This window comes from Schistocerca piceifrons, chromosome X (genome assembly GCF_021461385.2).
Source record: "Schistocerca piceifrons isolate TAMUIC-IGC-003096 chromosome X, iqSchPice1.1, whole genome shotgun sequence".
Taxonomy (NCBI): domain Eukaryota; kingdom Metazoa; phylum Arthropoda; class Insecta; order Orthoptera; family Acrididae; genus Schistocerca; species Schistocerca piceifrons.
Window position 1 is genome coordinate 24,518,609 of NC_060149.1, and position 22,760 is coordinate 24,541,368.

A 22,760-nucleotide genomic window follows, 5' to 3' on the forward strand; every position below is an offset into this window, starting at 1 on the left:
TATTAAGCTAGTGCCTACGTCTGTCAGGCAATGTTCTGAACTATTCAATGGCCAACACACGTCGAACACAGGTGTTGCCTTATTGGGCTTTTTGCAGCATACTGTTGCCCATACGGTGTAAGTCTTTCTGCAGTGGAGAGTCAATTGTACATCTAGCGATGCTCATTTAGTTATGTATTTTCAGACTTAATGCCTCTACTGTTCCAAATGTCTGCTGCATTCAGCATTCAAAATAATTTTCTTTCATGACATTTTATCATTTGTAACGTATAATGTTTCTGGTCTGGTGTGTATGTATACTGTTCGTAATATTTTTACTCTCCGTGCAGCTACAAGTACTCATTTAAAACAATTATTTTGCGCTGTATGCCGTTTGTTAATATCCATATTACATGTTATTCAGCACGAGGATAATCCATATATAATGCTGAAAGAAGTCTGCTTTGTTGGTTCTAAACTTCAATATTGAGTAATGTTGCTGTGGAAAGTTTGCAAGATGATGTCTCCCTTCCCTCGGATGTGTTGCGTGTGTATCATTTCGTTTTCTACTACAGCTCTCAAGTACTTGGTATTTTTAGGTACAGTCCAAATTATCAACGGCAGACTGCTATTCATTTCAAGTGTTTTTCTTGTAAATAGCGTTACGATTGTCTGCGCTGCCTTACATCCTAAAGAAAAGTATATACATCGATTCAGGGCATTTTTCTGTGTTTCCACTTTTCCTTTCAACTTTAATTTTTTCTTAAATTGTTCTATTTGTTTACTTGGGCGCCAGGGACCGCTTGTTCTCGGGTCATAACCCCGGCAGGCCCAACCAAGTTACGCCCCTGCTCAGTTCCTCGATGTCCTCTTCTGTTCTAGTTTAAGCCATTGTACTCTAGAGATCATTGTATCTGCTATTACTAATTTCTAATTTAACTAGAAATGAATCAAAGGCCTGATGAGTTTTGAAGAAAATTGCTGGAATATTTATTTTTCAGTTGCTAACAAATTTATTCAAGAAGCTTCTGTAGGAAGTGACACATTAGCTTCTACAGACTTCGGTTTATTGAAACTCTGAGACAATAACGTGAGAATATACTAAGTTTAAAGTGAAAAAGAACTGGGTACCTACTGGTGCCCTGTATTTGCTATGTAGTTATTAGTGTCTGTGGACTAAATTAATATAGAGGTTACATTGAAACAAACTTTACGCCCTAGACATCTGTAAAAACAAACTCATTTGCATTTAGAATTAAAATTTTCGGCTTGAAGATTCCCAACATCCTGCACGCCTTATAAGCGTCATCTTCAGAGGAAGACATTCTTCTGATCTGATCTTGCCATCACTTCTTCCCTCCTGGAACAAAAAGACCAAAAGACCACGTCACTGAGTTAAAAAATAAATAAAATAAATTACACATGAACACAGATCCTTTGTCTCTCTCTCTCTCTCTCTCTCTCTCTCTCTCTCTACCTATCTCCAAAGCGTCTGCATGAACACAGACATGTGATGTACAGAATGACGAGACAAGGGATTGGGAGAATGGAGGCACACATTATATCAGTGGAGAAATTCACTATTTTATTTCTGTTAAGTTTGTGAAATTCAGTATTCACTCTCAGATTCTAAGGAAGGAGAGGGAAATTAGGACCCTACATTCCATCTACGGAAAGGTCATTAGAGACGATATGAAAACTCTTTATGGGGAAGGATGCGGAAGAAAATGGGCTGTGTCTTTTGCAAACGATCCATTCCGAAATTTGCTTTAAATGATTTGAGGAAACACGGAATGCTTTAATCTGACACTGAACGGCCACACAGGGATTTGAACCCAAGTCCTGCTGAATACGAATCCAGTGGGTTAACCACTGTGCAACCCCTCTAGCCATGTTTAGTGGGATGAGGAAATTGTTCGCTAGTAACAAACTTGTTGGTTGGTCAGGTTGAAATTGGTTGCCTTCTTGGTACTTTCTGCAGTGTTCATCCCATGTTCGCCAGAAACTGCGTTATCAAGTTAAAAGGCGGTTTGTGAAAAAGTGTCTCCGAAAACCATACACAGCGGGAAAAAAACCTAGTCGACACCGCGGGCATTGTGACAACATGTAATTTCAACAACGTGATGGTCTAACAGGTGCTATGCTAATTATGAGAGTGCTAGAATTTGAGGTCGGACCATCCTGTTATAATTTCTGCCCAAAAGCAGATTAAAACTGCATCGAGCGAGCAGAGCAGTGGATGAAAAGAAGCTACCAAAGAGGCCTACAGGACCACCATGGCCACGAAGAAGAAGGAAGAGGACCTCCTTTTGGATCTGGAAGGATTGCTGTATTGTCCAGGGATCGCTGACTAGAGGTATGTTTAACTTAACTACAAAAAATGTAACCCACAATTTTAAACGTGTTTTTCTCGAAACTGTATTTTTCAAATTGGCGGGAAACATAATTTTAGAACGGTACATACGATTTTGATCGGAATTATGTAATACTTATGCAATGACTGTGACGCGTTCTGAATATTTAACTGAATAGAAATGCTTAAAAAAGTATGTTGTCACTTAAAATTAGTGACAAAGTAATAACAGCAGCAACGGATCACGAACCTCTGTTGTAACAATTCGATGTCCAGTACCTCTGTCGGTTTCCATAGTGGACGTCAACAGTGATTCCGTTCGAATGCGTCGCTCATCATCATTCCTCATTACACCGAACTACGCAGTATCTCATCGATGATATTACCCAACCTACTTTGATCCAATATCCAATTTGTGGAAAATTAAACGTTTGCAGTTCTGAATTGGAACTGATCATATTGTTGAGGATTATGAATGCATTGCTGTGTAGTATTCTTAAAACACTGGAAATAATAGATCATTCATTTGTGCCCAGCTTCTGAAAATATTGTAATCGAGTCAGGTACTTTTTGGTACAGAATCTTTAAAAAATATTTATTGGTTTTAATAAAGTCTTCTACCAGTTTCCAAAAATGTTTTAAATTTTTCAGTTAAACTTAACACACAAACTTAAGTCTCAGTAGTAGATATGGCTTTCCACAATGAATGTGATGATCAATATTTTGAGGTTCAAGACCCTACTTACGCATTAATATCTTTTTAAAAAGTATGTTGTGAGCAAAAGTCAACAATAATAATTAACTAAATTTGCATTTCAAAAAAATTGTTGTCGTCACAAAGCACCCCTCCCCCTCAGTAGTACACGTTACAAGTTCTGTACCCTGCCTGCACATTAGTACCTCTTTAAAGATAAGTTTTTCGGGAAAAATTAAGCTTTTGCAGTTTCGAATTGAAAATAATCATGTTTTTTAGGATTATCCATGCATTATTGCATATTATTTTTAAACTACTGGAAAAAATAGATCATTCTTATAAAATTCTGTGAATTCGTCCATTTGAAGAATATGTAAGTCGTTATTCTACAGTACAACATTAAACCTCGCAAACGCGTTATTGACTTCCTCAATTTGTGAAGCTCTTTTTATTGAATAAACCATCCAGTTCTTCTGAAATTGAGAGGTTCTAGGCGCTTCAGTCCGGAACCGCGCTGCTGCTCCGGTCGCATGTTCGAATCCTGCCTCAGGCATGGATGTGTGTGGTGTCCTTAGGTCAGTTAGGTTTAAGTAGTTCTAAGTTTAGGGGACTGATGACCTCAGATGTCAAGTCCCATGGTGCTTAGAGCCATTTGAACAATCTTCTGAAATTGTAATGATTTGTTCGTCTGTTCATGTACATCACATCTATCGATTTCTGTCACATTCAGATAATTCCTTCAAGATGCGTCTTTTTTTTCTTATAGTGTATATTTCATTCCTTACGTTTAAACAAGTCATTTCACAAAACATTTGACCAGCTTCTTTCGTTTTTTTAATTAACTTCCCAATGTTGTTGGCGCAGATAATAGAGGCACTCTCCGATGTTCGGATACTTTATATGCATAGAACGTAGGTTAAAAATATCCGAAATTCATACTTAACTATTGTTTCACGCAACGGGAAGAAAGCGACGTCTATCGGTATGCGATTAAGCGTGGTTACTCTAATGACGGCCAACTTTTGTAATTGCAGATCTGACATTATTCCTCGTAAGTAAATAAATTTTTCAACGGGGAGACTGTCTGGCACTTGTCACAATCACAATATGACGACATGGCTAAATGGATTTTGAAGATCTTCTTGATTTCTCATTATGTTACCATATCATAGTAATCACTGTGAACGTTCAGTGAGAGTGTCGGTTAATTGCATTCCTGCAGACATTCACCCAGTTCCTTGCTAGGCGTTTCGTTATCTGAACGTTTAGTAGAAGAGAAGTTCTTAAAAGTATGAATTGGATCATGTTTAGCTCTGCTGTAAGCAATACGTATTGTAATATTCTAATCCCGGTAATCGTTGATAGAGGCTCTGCGGCTGCATCATTAGAAACAATGGCTGCATGATAGAGTTCTCTGTTGCCGTGAGAATTTAGTGCAAAATGGCGTTGACATTATGCGAGGGTTACCTTAAAGTCCTCCAAATGTAACATGTCGCTTCCGCAGAAATACTTCGTGGTATTATATTCGGTGGAGAGTAAATTGCTGCAACTGCGTAAAGACGTATCCATTAACGAAGAGTGTTCTCTGTATAACATCTAATCCATTCATTTTGTTTTCCCTGATCTCGGTGTCAGCTAGATCTGCTCTACTTTTCCAACTGGTAAAAATCCGGAAGTCTTACATAAGTAAACAAGGGTCGTGAAAGCCTAAATTGTATTATTAAGCACGTAGTTTGCGGCTTTTCACTCTAGCTGCTTCCGTTAAGCTACGTGACGCCACCACTGGATGGTACTGACAATGAGGTTCCTGCGAAACGCTATCACTGCCGATTTATTCATGTTGAGTAGTGCCTCCCTGTTTCGTTGTTCGTATCCGTTGATAAACTTCTGAATGTCTGTTATACCTTATAAGTTGTGAATAATGGCAATCACATTGTCTGCGTACACTTGGACAATTGTTTTAATATTTCTAAAGCAAGGCAGAGTGAATTTTTCTTAATAGCGGTTCCGTCGCTAGAGCAGATGTGGTGGCGGACTGCGGGCATACCTGTTGCAGCGCTCTTCTAATGGCAATTTGTTGCGTGTCGATATGGTTTACTATGGTTAACCCCCCCCCCCTCCCCCAATTTGGGTATCGCTGTCCTGGATGTATCTATCTAAAAGCTGGCAATAACCAGTCTCGGTTACATATTTAGATTCAGTTTTGTTATAGGCATTCTCTTACAGTTAGTCTAAAACGGCAACCCGTAATTTCAAGGAATGCAACCAATGTTTCTATTAGCGGAATGAACGTATAACATTAGCCTTACTCCCTGATGAGGCCCCTGGATATAAGGACTGACATCTTTGAGATTACTGTTCTATAGGCACGTGTAGATCTTAAAGTCCACATTTAGAAGCTTAACCGACCAGTAGTCTCTTATACAGGGTGTTCGGAAATTCCGGTTACAAAATTCTAGGACTTGTAGAGGGGAGTGAGTACGTAATATTCTGATAGGCACCCATCTCTGGCAACTTCCCATTCCTTTCTACGTCGGTTTCGATTCAGATATGTAATGCGTCCACGCCTACTGAGGGAAGGAGAGAAGTCTCAGAGTAGCTTGTCCTGGTATGCAACAAGGAAGATAAGATGACGTGTACTACGTCAGACGATCACCTAATGTCACTCAGCGTCTACTTTGCTGTTCGTTGCTGGAACTCCCTGGAAAATAACTAAATAATCTGTGTTTATAACTCCGCAGAAAGAGTAACGCTTCTTACGTTTAAGTGTTAATACAAGCAAATTTGCTTACGCGATAAATGGATTTTTCATTATGTTTCCTTTCGAATTGTTGCCAAAGCATTGTACTACGTCACGCATGAGTTAAACATGTCAATTGAAACCGTCCTACAAGGGAAACGGTACGTTTCCGGACATGGGTCCTTATTCAAAATGTTATGTACTCACTCCTCTCTACAACTCCTAAAAGTTTGTAACGGGATTTTACGAACACCCTGTAGAATGTGTCTGGAGAGTATAAAGAAAGTCACATCTTCTTTAAAGACCGAAGAGAAATCTTGTCCTGCTAGAAGCTCCATAGAAATTTTCGTAAGATTTCCTCCCATTGTTATTGTTGTCCACGGAATAGTCTGATACAGTTCTACACTCTAGTCAATTCTGTGAAAGTTTCTCCGTATCTCTAGAACCTACATCAATTTGAACCTGCTTACTATGACTTGGTCTCCCAGTACAGGTTTTATGAACTCGTTACGGAATTAACTATTCTTTAATGCCTCCGCACAGGTTTGAATTCACGGTACGATTTAGTAGCTCTTCACTAGTTGTTTGATCTACTGATATAATCTTCGAATTCTTCTATAATACTGCGTTTCTGTAAATTCTATCATCTTAATGTCTGTCATGCTTGAAGCCCACTTTTGACTTGACTGCATAAGGTTACACTTCAGACAAACATTTTCAGACAAGACTTCTTAACACTTAAATTTGTATTAGATGTTAAAACGTTTCTCTGTTATATACGAGGGCAGTTCAATAAGTAACGCAACACATTTTTTTTCTCGGCCAATTTTGGTTGAAAAAACCGGAAATTTCTTGTGGAATATTTTCAAACATTCCCGCTTCGTCTCGTATAGTTTCATTGACTTCCGACAGGTGGCACCGCTGTACGGAGCTGTCAAAATGGCGTCTGTAACGGATGTGCGTTGCAAACAACGGGCAGTGATCGAGTTTCTTTTGGCGGAAAACCAAGGCATCTCAGATATTCATAGGCGCTTGCAGAATGTCTACGGTGATCTGGCAGTGGACAAAAGCACGGTGAGTCGTTGGGCAAAGCGTGTGTCATCATCGCCGCAAGGTCAAGCAAGACTGTCTGATCTCCCGCGTGCGGGCCGGCCGTGCACAGCTGTGACTCCTGCAAATGGCGGAGCGTGCGAACACACTCGTTCGAGATGATCGACGAATCACCATCAAACAACTCAGTGCTCAACTTGACATCTCTGTTGGTAGTGCTGTCACAATTGTTCACCAGTTGGGATATTCAAAGGTTTGTTCCCGCTGGGTCCCTCGTTGTCTAACCGAACACCATAAAGAGCAAAGGAGAACCATCTGTGCGGAATTGCTTGCTCGTCATGTGGCTGAGGGTGACAATTTCTTGTCAAAGATTGTTACAGGCGATGAAACATCGGTTCATCACTTCGAACCTGAAACAAAACGGCAATCAATGGAGTGGCGCCACACCCACTCCCCTACCAAGAAAAAGTTTAAAGCCATACCCTCAGCCGGTAAAGTTATGGTTACAGTCTTCTGGGACGCTGAAGGGGTTATTCTGTTCGATGTCCTTCCCCATGGTCAAACGATCAACTCTGAAGTGTATTGTGCTACTCTTCAGAAATTGAAGAAACGACTTCAGCGTGTTCGTAGGCACAAAAATCTGAACGAACTTCTCCTTCTTCATGACAACGCAAGACCTCACACAAGTCTTCGCACCCGAGAGGAGCTCACAAAACTTCAGTGGACTGTTCTTCCTCATGCGCCCTACAGCCCCGATCTCGCACCGTCGGATTTCCATATGTTTGGCCCGATGAAGGACGCAATCCGTGGGAGGCACTACGCGGATGATGAAGAAGTTATTGATGTAGTACGACGTTGGCTCCGACATCGACCAGTGGAATGGTACCGTGCAGGCATACAGGCCCTCATTTCAAGGTGGCGTAAGGCCGTAGCATTGAATGGAGATTACGTTGTAAAATAGTGTTGTGTAGCTAAAAGATTGGGGAATAACCTGGTGTATTTCAATGCTGAATAAAACAACCCCTGTTTCAGAAAAAAAAGTGTTGCATTACTTATTGAACTGCCCTCATAAAATTCTTTCTTGATATAACAAGTCCGTATTTTTTATGCTTCTTGCTTCTGCCACCGTCAGTTATTATACTCCCCAAATAGTAAATTTCGCCTGCTACTCTTAGTGCCTTATTCTTAATCTAATTCTCTTAACATCACCTGATTTAATTCCACTACATTCCATTTTTCCAATTATATGTCAATATATCCTATATGTCTCCGTCACTATGGCCTCTGTGTCCTGTGACTTGTTGGACGGTGCTAACATTACCATCAAATGGCTTCCGTGATGGAGAACGCTTCCAATACGTTATGGCTTTGCCATGCTATCATGTGGTGACCCTGGTCCACCTGCAGCCATCGTTTATTTCATCAGCTGTGATTTCAGACGTGGAACACAAGGATTAAAAGTGACTGAAAATGAGTTGGTGGACTTCTGCCTGCGACCTGCTTACATCACTTTACTCGCCCAACAAGTATGTTATAATTTGATATTTGGCACATTTGCATTCCTTTATGACGTGATGGATCGAGACTGGATAGTAAAATTTGAACTCTCTCCCTCAGCCATGTGGCAGTTTGTGTTGATAATTTTGGACTGATATCTTCTGACAGTTACCCTTTATTGGGATCTCGTAAGGATTATATTAATCTTGCAAAATAAAATTGCACAGTATTGTTCAACCAGGCAGCCACGTCTTATAAATTTTTTCATTAATTACATCATTTTGCGCTTGGCTAGGCAAACTCACCAATTGATGTCACTATCAAATGTTGAGGAGACCGTGATCATGTGTTGCCACTGAAATTTAAAGTACGTATATTATTGTGTGAGTCTCAATTAAGCTCACAGGACACGTCCCAAGAATATCTTTTGTTTTCGAAGGATAATGAAGTGCTAGATTTGTTACCGGTAGAGTCTATCATCACGGGAGGATTATGGAAATGCTTCGTGAACTCAGACTGGAATACAATCATCTTAAAATAGTGCTGCACAGCTTACGTGAAAGACAATTTGTTGTAAATAACCACACGAAGCTGCTAAACAGTTAGTTCCTACTTTGAGCGAGACTATTAAAATATTTCATGGTTCATGCAACATGTCCATAATTTTATAATGCTATCCGTGATTTCTGATCACCTACGGTGGTTAAAATGGTTCCATCATTTACACAATCCACGATTACACTTACCGCTGTGCGAATATGTGGTCCGTATGTCTGACATGGCAGTCAAGTTTCAGCTTTGTGTGGTTATTCGCAACAGAATGCCAAATAGGAATCCCTGGAGGGAAGAAAACGTTATTTTCTCGAAACACTATTGAGAAAGTTTAGAGAATTGGCATTTGCGACAGACTGAGGAACGATTCTTCTGTCATCAATGCACATGTCATGTAAGGGCCGCGAAGGCAAGATATGAGAAAACAGGGGTCGTACGGAAAAAATAGGCACCCGTTTTTCCCTCGTTCTGTTTTGAGTGGGACAGAAAAGGGAAAGCCTAACCGTGGTGCAAGGTACCCTCCACCATGTACAGTAGGAAGGCTTTTCCAATATATATGTAGATACAGAGATTAAGGTGTTTTGTTTGCATTATTTGTTATTTGTCAAAGAAACTGGTAACAGTCTGTCGCCTTGGTGGCCATCATAATTTTCCACTTAATATCAGTAGTCATAAGAACGATGTGAAGACTTTGGCTCTAAAAATGAAAATTTTAATTTCAGAAAAAGTTTGGGGGAACGACGCCAGAATATGACATTGCATTGGACTCCGCCCGAACAGGCCTCGAAAGGCTGAACGGTACCGACCGACTGCCGTGTCGTCCTCAGTCGATAGGCGTCACTGTATGAGGATATGGAGCGGCATGTGGTCAGCACACCGCTCTCCCGGCCGTTGCCAGTTTTCGTGACCGTAGCCGCTACTTCAAGTCAAGTAGCTTCACAAGGGCTGAGTGAACCCCGCTCGCCAACAGCGCTTGGCAGACCTGAAGGGCCATCCATCCAACTGCTAGCCAAGCCCGACGGCGCTTAACTTCGGTGATCTGACTGTTGTAACCACTGTGGCAAGGCCGTTGACCATTGTGTTGGGGGAGGGGCTAATTCCATATGAGAGGGCCGAGTGACATGACTCAAGTTGCAGAAATGCGGATTCCGACATTTTTCTCTCCATTTTTTTATATTTGTTTTTGTAGGTTTGTCTTTCTGTGTGCGTGTTTTGATTAAATAATATGATTAACGATTAAATCTCCAGATGGATGTATAGGTGTTGAAATCTGTCTGCGTTTTAGTGCTCTAATATAGACATGTCTTTTCGTGTTCTTTCTGTTTGTACAAAACGTATGTGAGGCGGAAGGCTTATCTAGCCCACTACTGCATGAAAACCATACTGAGATTGACCAGTAGAACCGATTCTTTACGATCTTAAGCCTAATCGACATAGCAGTCGGCTCCGCAACATGACAAAAAAAATGGTTCAAATGACTCTGAGCACTATGGGACTTAACATCTGAGGTCATCAGTCCCCTAGAACTTAAACTACTGAAACCTAACTAACCTAAGGACGTCACACACATCCATGCCCGAGGCAGGATTCGAACTTGCGACCGTAGCGGTTGCGCGGTTCTAGCCTGAAGTGCCTAGAACCTCTCGGCCACACCGACCGGCGCGACATGACACTCCTGAATCAAAAGTCAAACCGGAGTTAATTTTCTTGTTTGGAATTTACACAAAACACGAGGTGTCAGTTAACTATTAACTTCCAGAATGAGATTTTTCACTCTGGCAGAAGTAAAGCTGTGAGTACCGGGCGTGAGTCGTGCTTCGGTAGCTCAGATGGTAGAGCACTTGCCCGCGAAAGGCAAAGGTTCCGAGTTCGAGTCTCGGTCGGGCACACAGTTTTAATCTGCCAGGAAGTTTCAACTATTAACTTGTCCAAACAGTGGTTCTTCCGTGTTATTTTAATGGAGCAAAAAAAAAATTCAATTATGGTGTGTAGTTTTAACGTCTTGACTCGTATACAAGGTGGTCAGAAACAGTCTGAAAATCTTGTAAGGGTGTTGCAAAGTAGGTTGTGCTGAGAAATAATTGTTAAGAAAAAGAACTGAAACGTTGCACCGTTTCCGAGTTAATTAGTATTGATGTTAGCCAAGCAAGACGTTGCGTGCGCAAATTCCAGTGGCCTGCCATACACGGTGTCGCCAAACGTGTACTTCGTTTGGTTTCCTAAAACTGGATATGGGACAGTTGTAAGGATTAAACCTGAACCAAAGACTGCAGTCTCGGCGATATCATCTACGCTGTGACACTAACGACACTGATTGTATCTGGCGGGCCGCTTGAATTTCCACTTGCAACTGCCTGAGGGCTAACTTCAGTGCAAATTAACACGAAAACGGCGCAATATATTGCATTTTTTTCTTAAAAATTATTTCCCTGCACAAACTACCCTGCAACGCCCTTAGAAGCTCATCAGACTGTTTCTGACCCCTTGTATACTACGCTGTTCAGATAATAGTACACTAATCAGCTTGTGTACCATCTCTTAGAGTTTAGGTTGGCGGAATAAAATTTTGTTTGACGTTATCTTCACAGATTTTATGTAAATAATATAAAAATTTAAAAAAGTACACATTGCTGAAGAGGGAACCCGCATTGCATCAATGTTGCGGGCCATGAATGACGTAGAAAATAGGTGCTTCACGCGGAGTATTCGGAGATTTCTCTATGGTATGCGTTGCATTCAGTGATTCCGCTGCAAATCCCGCTAGGTTCCGGGGATGATAACTGTTGGCTCATCTTCTTGTGTGAGAAGGGATGAAGTAAACGTTTAGTGCATACAGTTGCGTCACCACACTAACACGCATTAACAACGCCGACTTTTGAATCTTTGAAAACTCAGACACGCCGGAATAATATGCACAGTCTTTCCGAGAATACTTTGCCGTTTTCTGCTGCAAAGTAAAATATTTGTCTATTACTCTACTCATTTTCGCTAGCCTGTTGATCGTAGCCAACACATTTCACGTTAAAGGGATAGTATTTACGTATCCGAGACAATTGAACGGAATAGACGCTTTCTCTATTAATTAAAACAGACATTATATCGATATAACACAGTCTCGTGTTACACTATTCTTTAACAAAAGGGCTAGTCAAATACAAGGTTCACATGCAAAGGACTATAGCCGCAGACAGTACCGATGTCAAACGATTTACGGAACTAACGGAAAAGTATAGTTGCATTCCACTCTCTCTGGAAAACGCCGGTTCTCGTTGTGCTGTGGCCAGGAGCCCCACGGGTTGCAGGACCTCCGGACCGCTGTTGGTATATAAAAACACCCCTACAGCATTTTTTGCCTCCTCGGGGTTGGGTGGCGAGAGCGTCAATAGGTGTGTGTGTGTGTGTGTGTGTGTGTGTGTGTGTGTGAAGGGCGGGCGAGTCCGAGGGAGAGAATTATCGCCTGCCTGGGGCTACACGTTCCCAGCGGATGGTTTCTTCCGTTACCAGCAGCAACGCCAGCTCCCACTGCTGACAAAACCACACTGCTTCTTTCCGTAAACGAAAGCCAACTAAATACGCGTCTCGTAACCCAGGAGGAACGAATCAAAATATAAAAGGAATATTCAGTGGCTTCATTCAAATACGATGCTACATGACCCGGACTAAGTCCGTTATTGAAGTACCTAAAAACACAATGATTTCTTTAATACGTGTTAGTCGAAAAGCACTTCATAAACTGCAAATTTTAAACTCAGCTGCTCGATTAATCATTACAAAGGATAGAAGATATCCGAATTTAATAAGTTCGATTACACTTCAGTTGTCTGCACACGCATATCATTTATCTTAGGTACTTGATTGTGAAAGCATGTGGATACTGTCAGGCAGAAACAACTGCATTTCGAATTATAGGGTTTGAAACACGATTTCAGGGAGCGTGGCCATAGGTTCGAGTCTCACATTCAGCATACAATGAAATATTTGTGCAAACGATTAGCGTGGTTAGTAAACTAGAGACTATCTAAATCGTACTAGTCAAATGGGACCGGATCCCAGTACGAGTCGAGTATCCTAATTTCGCCCTATGTCGCTGAACTATGTTACACGTCATTTTAAGAACAGAAGTTGTAAAAATTTTAGACGGCTCTAACGTGCTGCTATTTGGGAAAGCCTGCACGTCGGTCGAAAAATCGAAACCTCGCGATTTGCTTAGCTGGCAGTACCCTCCAGACATGTTATAACGTAGATCTTTTATTCATTTTCTTAACATATGGTGCAGTAAGATTGTAAAGTAATCCCTTTTTTTATAGATATTAGCACGTTACAGTGATCATTCTACGTATCGAATTACAGAAAATTTCTAATGAGTTAGCTGAGAAGCCATACATCTTTCAGGTATCCATTTAAAAAAACTGAACACATATTTAAGTAATACAGACTAATTCATATAGTGTCACTTCTCAACGGAAACTTAATAAGTGCTATAAGAATATCTAAGAATATCGGATTGTTCTGGTTGAAATCTGGATTTATCTATCATGGACGTAAAACTCTCCTTTTTAGTTGTTCAATGAATGTTTCCTTCACAATTTCGTACTTCTTGCTTGAGAACACGAGACCTTTTGTCCCTCCAGACTGTAGACTTCTGACGGTCGTGAGCAGCTCACCATGGCTGAAACTATTAATCGTTGCTTTGCAGTTTTCATCCGTATATGCATTATAATGACTTGTGTTGCGTCTCCTGGTGTGACCTATGTTCTTTCGTTAGCTGAAAAACGCTGCCAAGACCCACAATATCACACCTGAAACATCATCACCGTGACAAATAAAAGCAACGTCCGTCCAAAAAGTGTCGAGACTGATTTTATTCCTGGCGTATAAGTGACGTCAGCTCAGTGACTACGGTGGCAGCTTGAGCTGACTCCGCGCCAGCTATTCTGAGAAGTCTTTCACCGCCACTATAGAGTGAAAAGTCGTCGACCCTCATGAATGGTTTAGCAAGAGAATGAATAACGCTCAGAAACGTCCACTCCAGTGTACGCCACTAACAAATAACACATAAAAACTTCTGTGTTAATCACAAAGAAACTAAATCAGTCACTTAAGGCGGAAGAGAGAGATGAAATGGCAGAACTGTTAAATACAGGAAGAAATTGAAACAAAGACCACTCCGGTCGCTTCTGGTCCCGTTCAATCAAGTTCTATAATTAGTAAAGGAAATGAATTTCCTGTATGAGTCCACGATCATTATGAATATGAACCATCTAAATTGCTAATTAAAATTTCTTTATTTGTTAAGACGTATCAGCTAATACTATCATCAGATATCTGCTATTTATTAAGACGAAAGGAACATACAGAGAAACAGTCATTTGTTATACAACATCGAGTTAACAAAAAGTACTAAATTAAAAGGTTAACAATTTTAAAGGTACACTCACCAAAAAGCTTAGACATTATGAAAGAAGGTTCTGTGTCAGTACTAAAAACTATCTAATCCGAGCGTCAACTAACAGCTTAGTTTTCAAAATTTTACAGAAAGGTAACTTTTAGTCGACAAGTAGTCGTGGTTGCAACAAGGAGAGTTAATGGCAAGAAGTTCCTGATCGATAGATTTTGCGTCAATTTCCTGTGAAGTGTAGGTATATGATACTATTGGTGGTGATCCATTTGCCGGAGGGGCGTTAAGCCCAGTAGCTTGGTACTACTCGAGAGAAGTAGACTTTTTGCTGCACAGTGTTCCACTCTCTCCCTTCTCTCATCATCATACAACGCAAATATGACACCGTACTCTACCACAACTTTTAACAGTCATCTGCTCTCAACAGATACAATTAACACACAACTCTCACACACTACAAAGGAAAGATGCCATTATATGCTCGAAGGAAAGAAAATAGATCTTTCAAACTAAGTGGCTGAACCTACTCCTTAGGGTCTCCCAGCCAATCACGCCACACAACTCTACTTACTTTTTATAACGCAGTGTGGATAACATATATTTGAGCAATGAAATGTGTTCTAAATCCCTGTATCCTGTAGCAACACCTCAATTCACGACACTGTTGCGTCAACAACCCTCCGAACGCACTTCACAACCCTTAGCCAGGCAGGCAGCAAGCTGCATGGGTAATTTCGCTGCTAGGGCCAAAATGTGACTCAGGCAGCGTGGTGCGGACCTCAGTGGCGAGCTGAATTACCTCATGCTGGTACCTGACACTGCATCGCCTCTGCGCTACGTGACTGGAGGCTGTGTACGGTCATAGCAAAGCTGTGCAAATATACCACAAATATTAACCGTTTAGACGTATCAATATGTTTCTGTGTTCATCTGCTACCAACACCGAAATGGACTCCATACCAGCCGACGGACCGATGTTGGTTGCCCGGCCTTGTCTGTATGTAGCCCCAACTCGACTAGCTTTCAGTGTACGGACAGCTGTTAGACCTGACGCTGCTGGGTACGTAACTAGCGCCATCCGAATATGTCTGCCGTCAGGGTGACTCCAACCGGCCTCTGAGCGTCTTCTAGCCAGTGTTCTTCACTGAGGCAGCACACAGCCACCTGGCGTCCTCAGCTGGCGCCGTTTGCATTGCTGAGGAAGCCACAGCTGCCTGGGGATCGACACATGCCTCTGAGTTGCCATCAGCAATCAGTGTACGAGACGCTCAACGAATAAAGATTATAAGTGATAACAGAGGTTTTCAGATTTCACAGTCAGTAACAAACTGATAGTACACACCCCACGTCCTGCATGGCATCGTGAATCGATCATACTGCCGTATAATAGTGTCCACAACTCTGACACTATTAGAGGCGGAATAAGAGTAAGAATCACTGATCGTTTTAGTTCCTGTTTGTTTTTCTGCAATGACGCATGTTTTCTTTCATCACATAGTTTATTATCCCCGAAGGTCTACTTCATATACCAACTAGCGGAGTACCCGACGTTGCCCAGGTCTGTGCCTATTTCAGTCCTCTACCAGTCGATCTCCTTCTTCCCTCTCTCTCTGTCCGTTTGCTCCTCTCCCCTTTCTCTGTCTAGCTCCTCCACCCCTGCTCTCTGTCCATCTGATCCTCCCCCTCTGTCCATCTACTCCTCTTCCCTTTCTCTGTCCATTTCTCCGTCCCCCTCTCTGTCAATCTCTTTCTCCCTTCTATCTGGAACAGTCGCCTCTTTTTCCTTCTCTGTCTGTCCGTGTCCTCGCTCTTCTCTCTCCCTGTTATCACTCACACCATAACAGCAAGTTGCCGGTTATCACCCCAAGATTATTTCTTTCCATATAGTAAGTAATATGTGTACTAAGGTTGGTTGAAATCGGTCCAGGGTTTTAGGTGCAGCTTCGTACCTGCGGCTTCGCCTGCATACACACTTGTCACATATATTTAACATGTTTCTCTCACATTTGTACACATATTTCACCTGTTAAGTCAGATTCGCTTTTACACTGTTCATTGTTTATGACGTCATCTTTTTTGAACTATGTGCCGTACAATGATATAATTTTACAGGTATAGCCAGTTGTATATGCGGATACTGTTCGAGAAATTCGTTGCGACTAGGGTTAGTAGTACAGAACTAATAAATTAAAACATCATGCACGACGCGGCAGTTTTTCCGGCATCTTAGAGTTTATGATGTCTAATATTCTCGACTATGTGTTGTTTAGATTAGATTAGATTAGTACTTGTTCCATAGATCATGAATACGACACTTCGTAATGATGAGGAATGTGTCAGGTTGATAAAAGGTGTCTATACAAGATGTTACATTACACAAAATATTACATGACACTCAATATTTTCAATTTTTTTTCTTTTTGGTGTTGGGGACATTAGCCACTTACTATATCCAAAAATTCATCTAATGAGTAGAAGGAGTTGCCATTAAGAAATTCTTTTCATTTCCTTTTAAATGCTATTTGGCTATCTGTCAGACTTTTGATGCTATTAGGTAAGTGACAAAAGACTTTTGTGGCAGCATAATTTACCCCCTTCTGAGCCAAAGTTAGATTTAACCTAGAGTAGTGAAGATCATCCTTTCTCCTAGTGTTGTAGCCATGTACACTGCTATTACTTTTGAATTCGTTCGGATTGTTAATAAGAAATTACATAAGTGAATATATATATTGTGAGGCAACAGTGAAGATCTCTAGCTCTTTAAATAAGTGTCTGCAGGATTATCTTGGATGAGCTCCAGCAATTATTCTAATTACACGCTTTGTGCAATGAATACTCTTTTACTCAATGATGAGTTACCCCAGAATATGATGCCATACGAAAGCAGAGAATGAAAATAGGTGTGGTAAGCTAATTTACTCAGATGTATATCTCCATAATTTGCAATGACCCTAATAGCGTAAGTAGCTGAATTCAAACGTTTCAGCACATCGTCAGTGTGTTTTTTTCCTGTTCAACACCTCATCAATGCATACACCTAGAAAGTTTGAATATTCTACCTTAGCTACTGATTTCTGATCGAAGTCTATATTTATTAATGGTGTCATTCCATATACTGCGTGGAACTGTATATACTGTGTTTTGTCGAAGTTTAATGAGAGCCCATTTGCAGAGAACCACTTAATGATTTTCTGAAAAACATCGTTTACAATTTCACCAGTTAATTCTTGTCTGTTGGGTGTGATAGCTATACTTGTATTATCGGCAAAAAGTACCAGCTTTGCATCTTCGTGAATATAGAATGGCAAGTCATTAATATATATTTAGAACCGCAGAGGACCCAAGACCGAACCTTGCGGCACCCCATTCTTGATTGTTCCCCAGTTTGAGAAATCACCAGTTTTTTTGCATATTATGTGAACTGTTTATTTCAACTTTCTGAACTCTTCCAGTTAGGTATGATTTAAACCATTTCAGCACTGTCCCATTCATACCACAGTACTTGAGCTTATCTAGAAGTATTCCATAATTTACACAATCAAAAGCCTTTGATAGATCACAAAAAATCCCAACGGGTGACTTCCGGTTACTCAGAGCATTTAATATTTCATCAGTGAAAGTATATATAGCATTTTCCGTTGAAAAACCTTTCTGGAAACCAAACTGACATTTTGTTAAAACTTTATTTTTACAAAGGTGTGAAGCTACTCTACAATACATTACTTTTTCAAGAATTTTGGATAAGGCAGTCAGAAGAGAGATTGGGCGGTAGCTGTTGACATCAGACATCCCCTTTTTTATGCAGTGGTTTAACAATGGCACACTTCAGTCTATCTGGGAAAATACCCTGCTTCAGAGAGCTATTGCATATGTGGTTAAGAATCCCACTTATTTCTTGGGAACAAGCTTTTATTATCCTGCTGGAAATGCCATCAATTCCATGTGAGCTTTTATTCTTGAGAGAGTTTATTATCTTCCTAATTTCAGAAGGAGAGGTAGGTGGAATTTCAATTGTACAAATGGTGTGGGTAAGGCCTCTTCCATTAACTGGCTTGCTTCTTCTAATGAACATTTAGATCCTATTTTCTCTACAACATTTAAAAAATGATTATTCAAAATGTTTTCGACTTCCAGCTTGTTGTTTGTCAGGTTTCCATTCGCTTTGATGGTGATGCCGTCATCCTGTGCTCTTGGTTGCCCTGTCTCCCTTGTAATAATATTCCAAATTGTTTTGATTTTGTTATCAGAGGTATTAATCTCAGACATTATGCACATGATTCTGGACTTTTTAATAACCTTTCTTAATGTAGCACAGTAGGTTTTGTAATATTTGGCTGTTTCTGCGTCATTACTCTTTCTTGTTGTTAGATACAGTTCCCTTTTGTGGTTACAAGATATTTTTATTCCTTTAGTAAGCCAAGGTTTTTTGCATGGTGTCTTATAATAAGATTTAACTACTTTCTTGGGGAAACAGTTTTCAAATCCTCTTACAAGTGTATCATGAAATAAGTTATATTTTAAATTAGTATCAGGTTCCTTGTACACCGCATCCCAGTCTAACTGCTGAAGATTTTCTCTGAAATTTCTAATTGTTGTGTCATTACTTGAACGCACAACTTTGGAGGGTAGCTTTGGATTACTGAATGGGGCTATGTCATATACTGTAACTAGCTGAGCATCATGATCAGAAAGCCCATTCTCAACAGGACAAGAATTTATGTTTTTAGACCTATCTTGGTCTATAAAAGTGTTATCTATCAATGTGCTGCTGTCCTTTACTACCCAAGTAGGAAAATTAATGACAGATGACAAATTAAAAGAACCGAGCAAAACTTCCATGTCATTCTGCCTATTACACACTTTCAGTGAGTCAACGTTGAGGTCCCCACAAATAATAATTTGCTTTCCCCTATCTGACAGATAGCACAACAAGGCATCCAAGTTTTCCAGGAATAAATGAAAGTTTCCTGAAGGGGACCTAATACTGTTACAATTATAAAAGAGCCCTCCTTCAGTTTAAGTTGACAGGCACATGCTTCTATATGTTGCTCTAGACAAAACTTTTTTGTATTTAAGCTTTCTAAGCAGTGATAACTTTTGAGATATATGGGAACTCCTCCTCCCACCTTATTCTCTCTACTCAGATGTGCAGCTACTTTATAACCACTGATATTTACCTTTTCCATATCAGACACAATGTGATGCTCAGACAGGCGTAGTATATCTATTACATTATCAGATTCAGTGTCATCTAAACAAACCAGGAGCTCATGTACTTTATTCTTCAATCCTGGAATATTTTGGTGAAAAATGGTAATTTTTTTTTACTTTACTTTTGTGGGAATCTACTTTTTTCTTTAATCCACCAATATTTTGGTTAAATATGGTAACATTATTATTTACTTTCCTGTTGTCAGAATTTTGTGAGTTTTGGACCTCTTTAGCACCTGCCTACCTGAACTTCTCATTGGACACTGATATTAGTCTAAAAAAGAGGTACATCCATGAGTACTAGTGTCCCCCCTTATGGATTTCGCTAACAACCCTGCCAGTTTACCCTTCCCTTTCCTATTGAGATGTAGGCCATGCTTTGTGAAATCCTCCCTATCAATAGCCTCGATAGGAACCAGTACAATGTCTGACAGAGTGGCCGCCCCACGCAAGTGATCCAACACCATATTTACCCTCCTGACACAGTGGTTCAACTGGGGCTGATCCTGCCACAGGAAAGCAGGTACTATCTCAACATTGGTATGGGTCATTGCCGAGTCTAGTTTCACCAGGTCACACTCAATACTGCAGCCCTGATCCCTATCAATACTGTTTCACACTCCACCCACTATCATCACATGATCCTGCTTTGTGAATCCCTTGCACAAGGAACCTATATCCTCTGCCACCTGGGTAAGCCTTGCACTTGGCTTGAAAAGGTTTGTGACCTGGTACCTGTCACCCAATTTTTCCTGCAAAATCTGGCCCACACCTCTTTCAAGGCTGCTACCTAGCAACAGAACTTTCCTCTTACTTTCTACTTTTTTTGAAACAGTTAGTTTCCTAGAGAGATTCTGTTGCATCTTAACTACATCTACTTCTGTTGATGGTGTTAGGACAGCAACCAGCCACAAATTTACTTTCAGTTCCTTTATTCAAAGGGCACTGTTACCGGTTTCGAATCGTTGTGATTCATCCTCAGACGGTTTACACGCTTTCTTTATGACATGTTGTGTGTTTTTTACAGATTAATTTTCCTAAAATATAAATAATACATAATTATAAACACGCCACACACACAGATGGTTGCGTTACAGATTTACGTTGCATGTGACTTACGTGAAATGTCGGTTTGGAGTGTTTATTTCCATAACATTCGTCCAACAGATGTAAATGCAGTCCCACTGCATTGTTGTTATTTTGTTGCACACGTAAATTGTTCTCACTAAACACTTTCGATTTGTCACTGAGGAGATTTCTACCACACACCACATGTTTTGATACATACAAAGAGCTTACAAACATATGAGTATCACAGATGCTATGATATATCGTAACATTTGACGATGATGTCCTGTGTTTGGAAAGGGTCATATATTCATTTACGCCATTGTAATACCTTTTACACTAGTACAGAGACATTGAATTTTTGAGTTGATATTTTTAAATTAATTATAAAGTTTTTTATATATATAGAACTGTATAGGTAAAATAGTATATTATTTAATTACATTTAGCATCATGAGAATTATAGTGACATATAAATTTGCTACTTGATCTGCAGATAGGTGTACTAATATTATTTGCTTTTGAGGCTGGAAAGAAATTTTTGGAAATTTTTCAGGAAAGGGATGTTAGCTAATTAAGGATATAGTCTGGGGCGCTGTTTTTGTGTGTGTGTATTTCTAATTCTTGTAATATATTCATAGTGGCTCCTTTTTCTGCTAGATGTAAAATTTTTAAGTTGTCCTCAATGTTTCCCACTGAATGGTTTTCTTCAACAATATGGGCTGCAAGTGCTGATATGTTCAAGTTACCAACTCTTAAAGCATCAATATGTTCTTTGTATCTAATTTCAAAACTTCTGCCTGTCTGTCCGATTTAGAATTTTGGGCATGTATCACATTTGAGTTTGTATGTTCCTGATTTACGGTAGGGACTCTTGGAGGTATTTACATCGTGGATTACTTTTTGTTGTAATTTATTGTTTGAGGAAAAGCTGATTGTGATATTTTTCTTCTTTTTAAATAAGTTTGCTATTTGGTATGAAAGTGGGCCTATGTATGGGAGAGTAGCATATTTAGGTTTGGCTTCAGTGGCACACTGATTTGGCTTGAAGTGACTGCTGTGAAGTGGATCTGTTGTTTTTGTCTGCATTTTGTTGTGGAGTTTTTCTAATATTGTGGGTTTATATCCATTATTATGCGCAACTGTTTTAATTATACTGATTTCATTTTGTTGGTCTGTGTCACTCATTGGTACTTTTTTAATTTGGTGTAGCGTCATTCTGAAATATGCCATTTTTTGTTGGCGGGGGTGGCAAGATGAGTTGTATCTATTTCATTGCTTGTACCATCAAAAAGCAAGATTGTATCATCAACATATCTTCTGCCGTAGATTAGCAGCAGATCTAAGGCAAATGCACAAAAATATTAAATTCACAGTTCAACATGAAACTAATAAAAGCATTAACTTTCTTGTCCTGAAAATTTGCAATAGTAACAATAACATCAATTTAGTATTTTCAGAAAACCTACCACCACAGATGTCAGTATTGGCGACTCTTCTTGCCACCTCCGCCAACAAAAAATGGCATATTTCAGAACGATGCTACACCAGATTTAAAAAGTACCATTGAGTGACACAGACCAACAAAATGAAATCAATGTAATTAAAACAGTTGCTCATAATAATGGATATAAACCCACACAGCTTTCCAGGTGGGAAGGAGCGCCTGGTCCCCGGCACGAATCCGCCCGGCGGATTTGTGTCGAAGTCCAGTGAACTGGCCAGTCTGTGGATGGTTTTTAGGAGGTTTTCCATCTTCCTCGACGAATGAGGGCTGGTTCCCCTTATTCTGCCTCAGTTACACTATGTCGGCGGTTGATGCGCAAACAAGTTCTGCACGTACGTGTACAACACCATTACTCTACCACGCAAACATAGGGGTTACATTCGTCTGGTGTGAGACGTTCCCTGAGGTGTCCACTGGGGGCCGAACCGCACAATAACCCTGGGTTCGGTGTGGGGTGGCGAAGGGGTGAAGTGGACTGTGGTAGTCGTCGTGGGGTTGCGGACCACTGCGGCAGCGGCGGGGACGGAGCCTCTCTGTCGTTTATAGGTCCCCGGTTAACATACAATACAATACAATGGACAGCTTACGTCAAGGCGATTGGTTAGTGATACAGAAGAATGTAGACGTTGCGAGTGTATGTGCTTTTTGATCAGAGCAGATGAAGAAGGCATTCACCTGGAAAAGTACTCGAGTATGGGATCCGTTGTAGGG

At 40.4% G+C, this 22,760-nt stretch overlaps 1 protein-coding gene across 1 annotated transcript in view; it reads right to left on the bottom strand.

The window, feature by feature from the left end:
• Window positions 1-941: 941 nt before the first annotated feature.
• LOC124722162 overlaps window positions 942-22,760 on the bottom strand; it is a 182,239-nt gene continuing 160,420 nt past the window's right edge. The window contains exon 5 of the mRNA XM_047247364.1: window positions 942-1,339. Within this exon, the coding sequence (XP_047103320.1) occupies window positions 1,235-1,339 (105 nt within the window). The 3' untranslated portion in view covers window positions 942-1,234. The remainder of the gene's footprint in view (window positions 1,340-22,760) is intronic.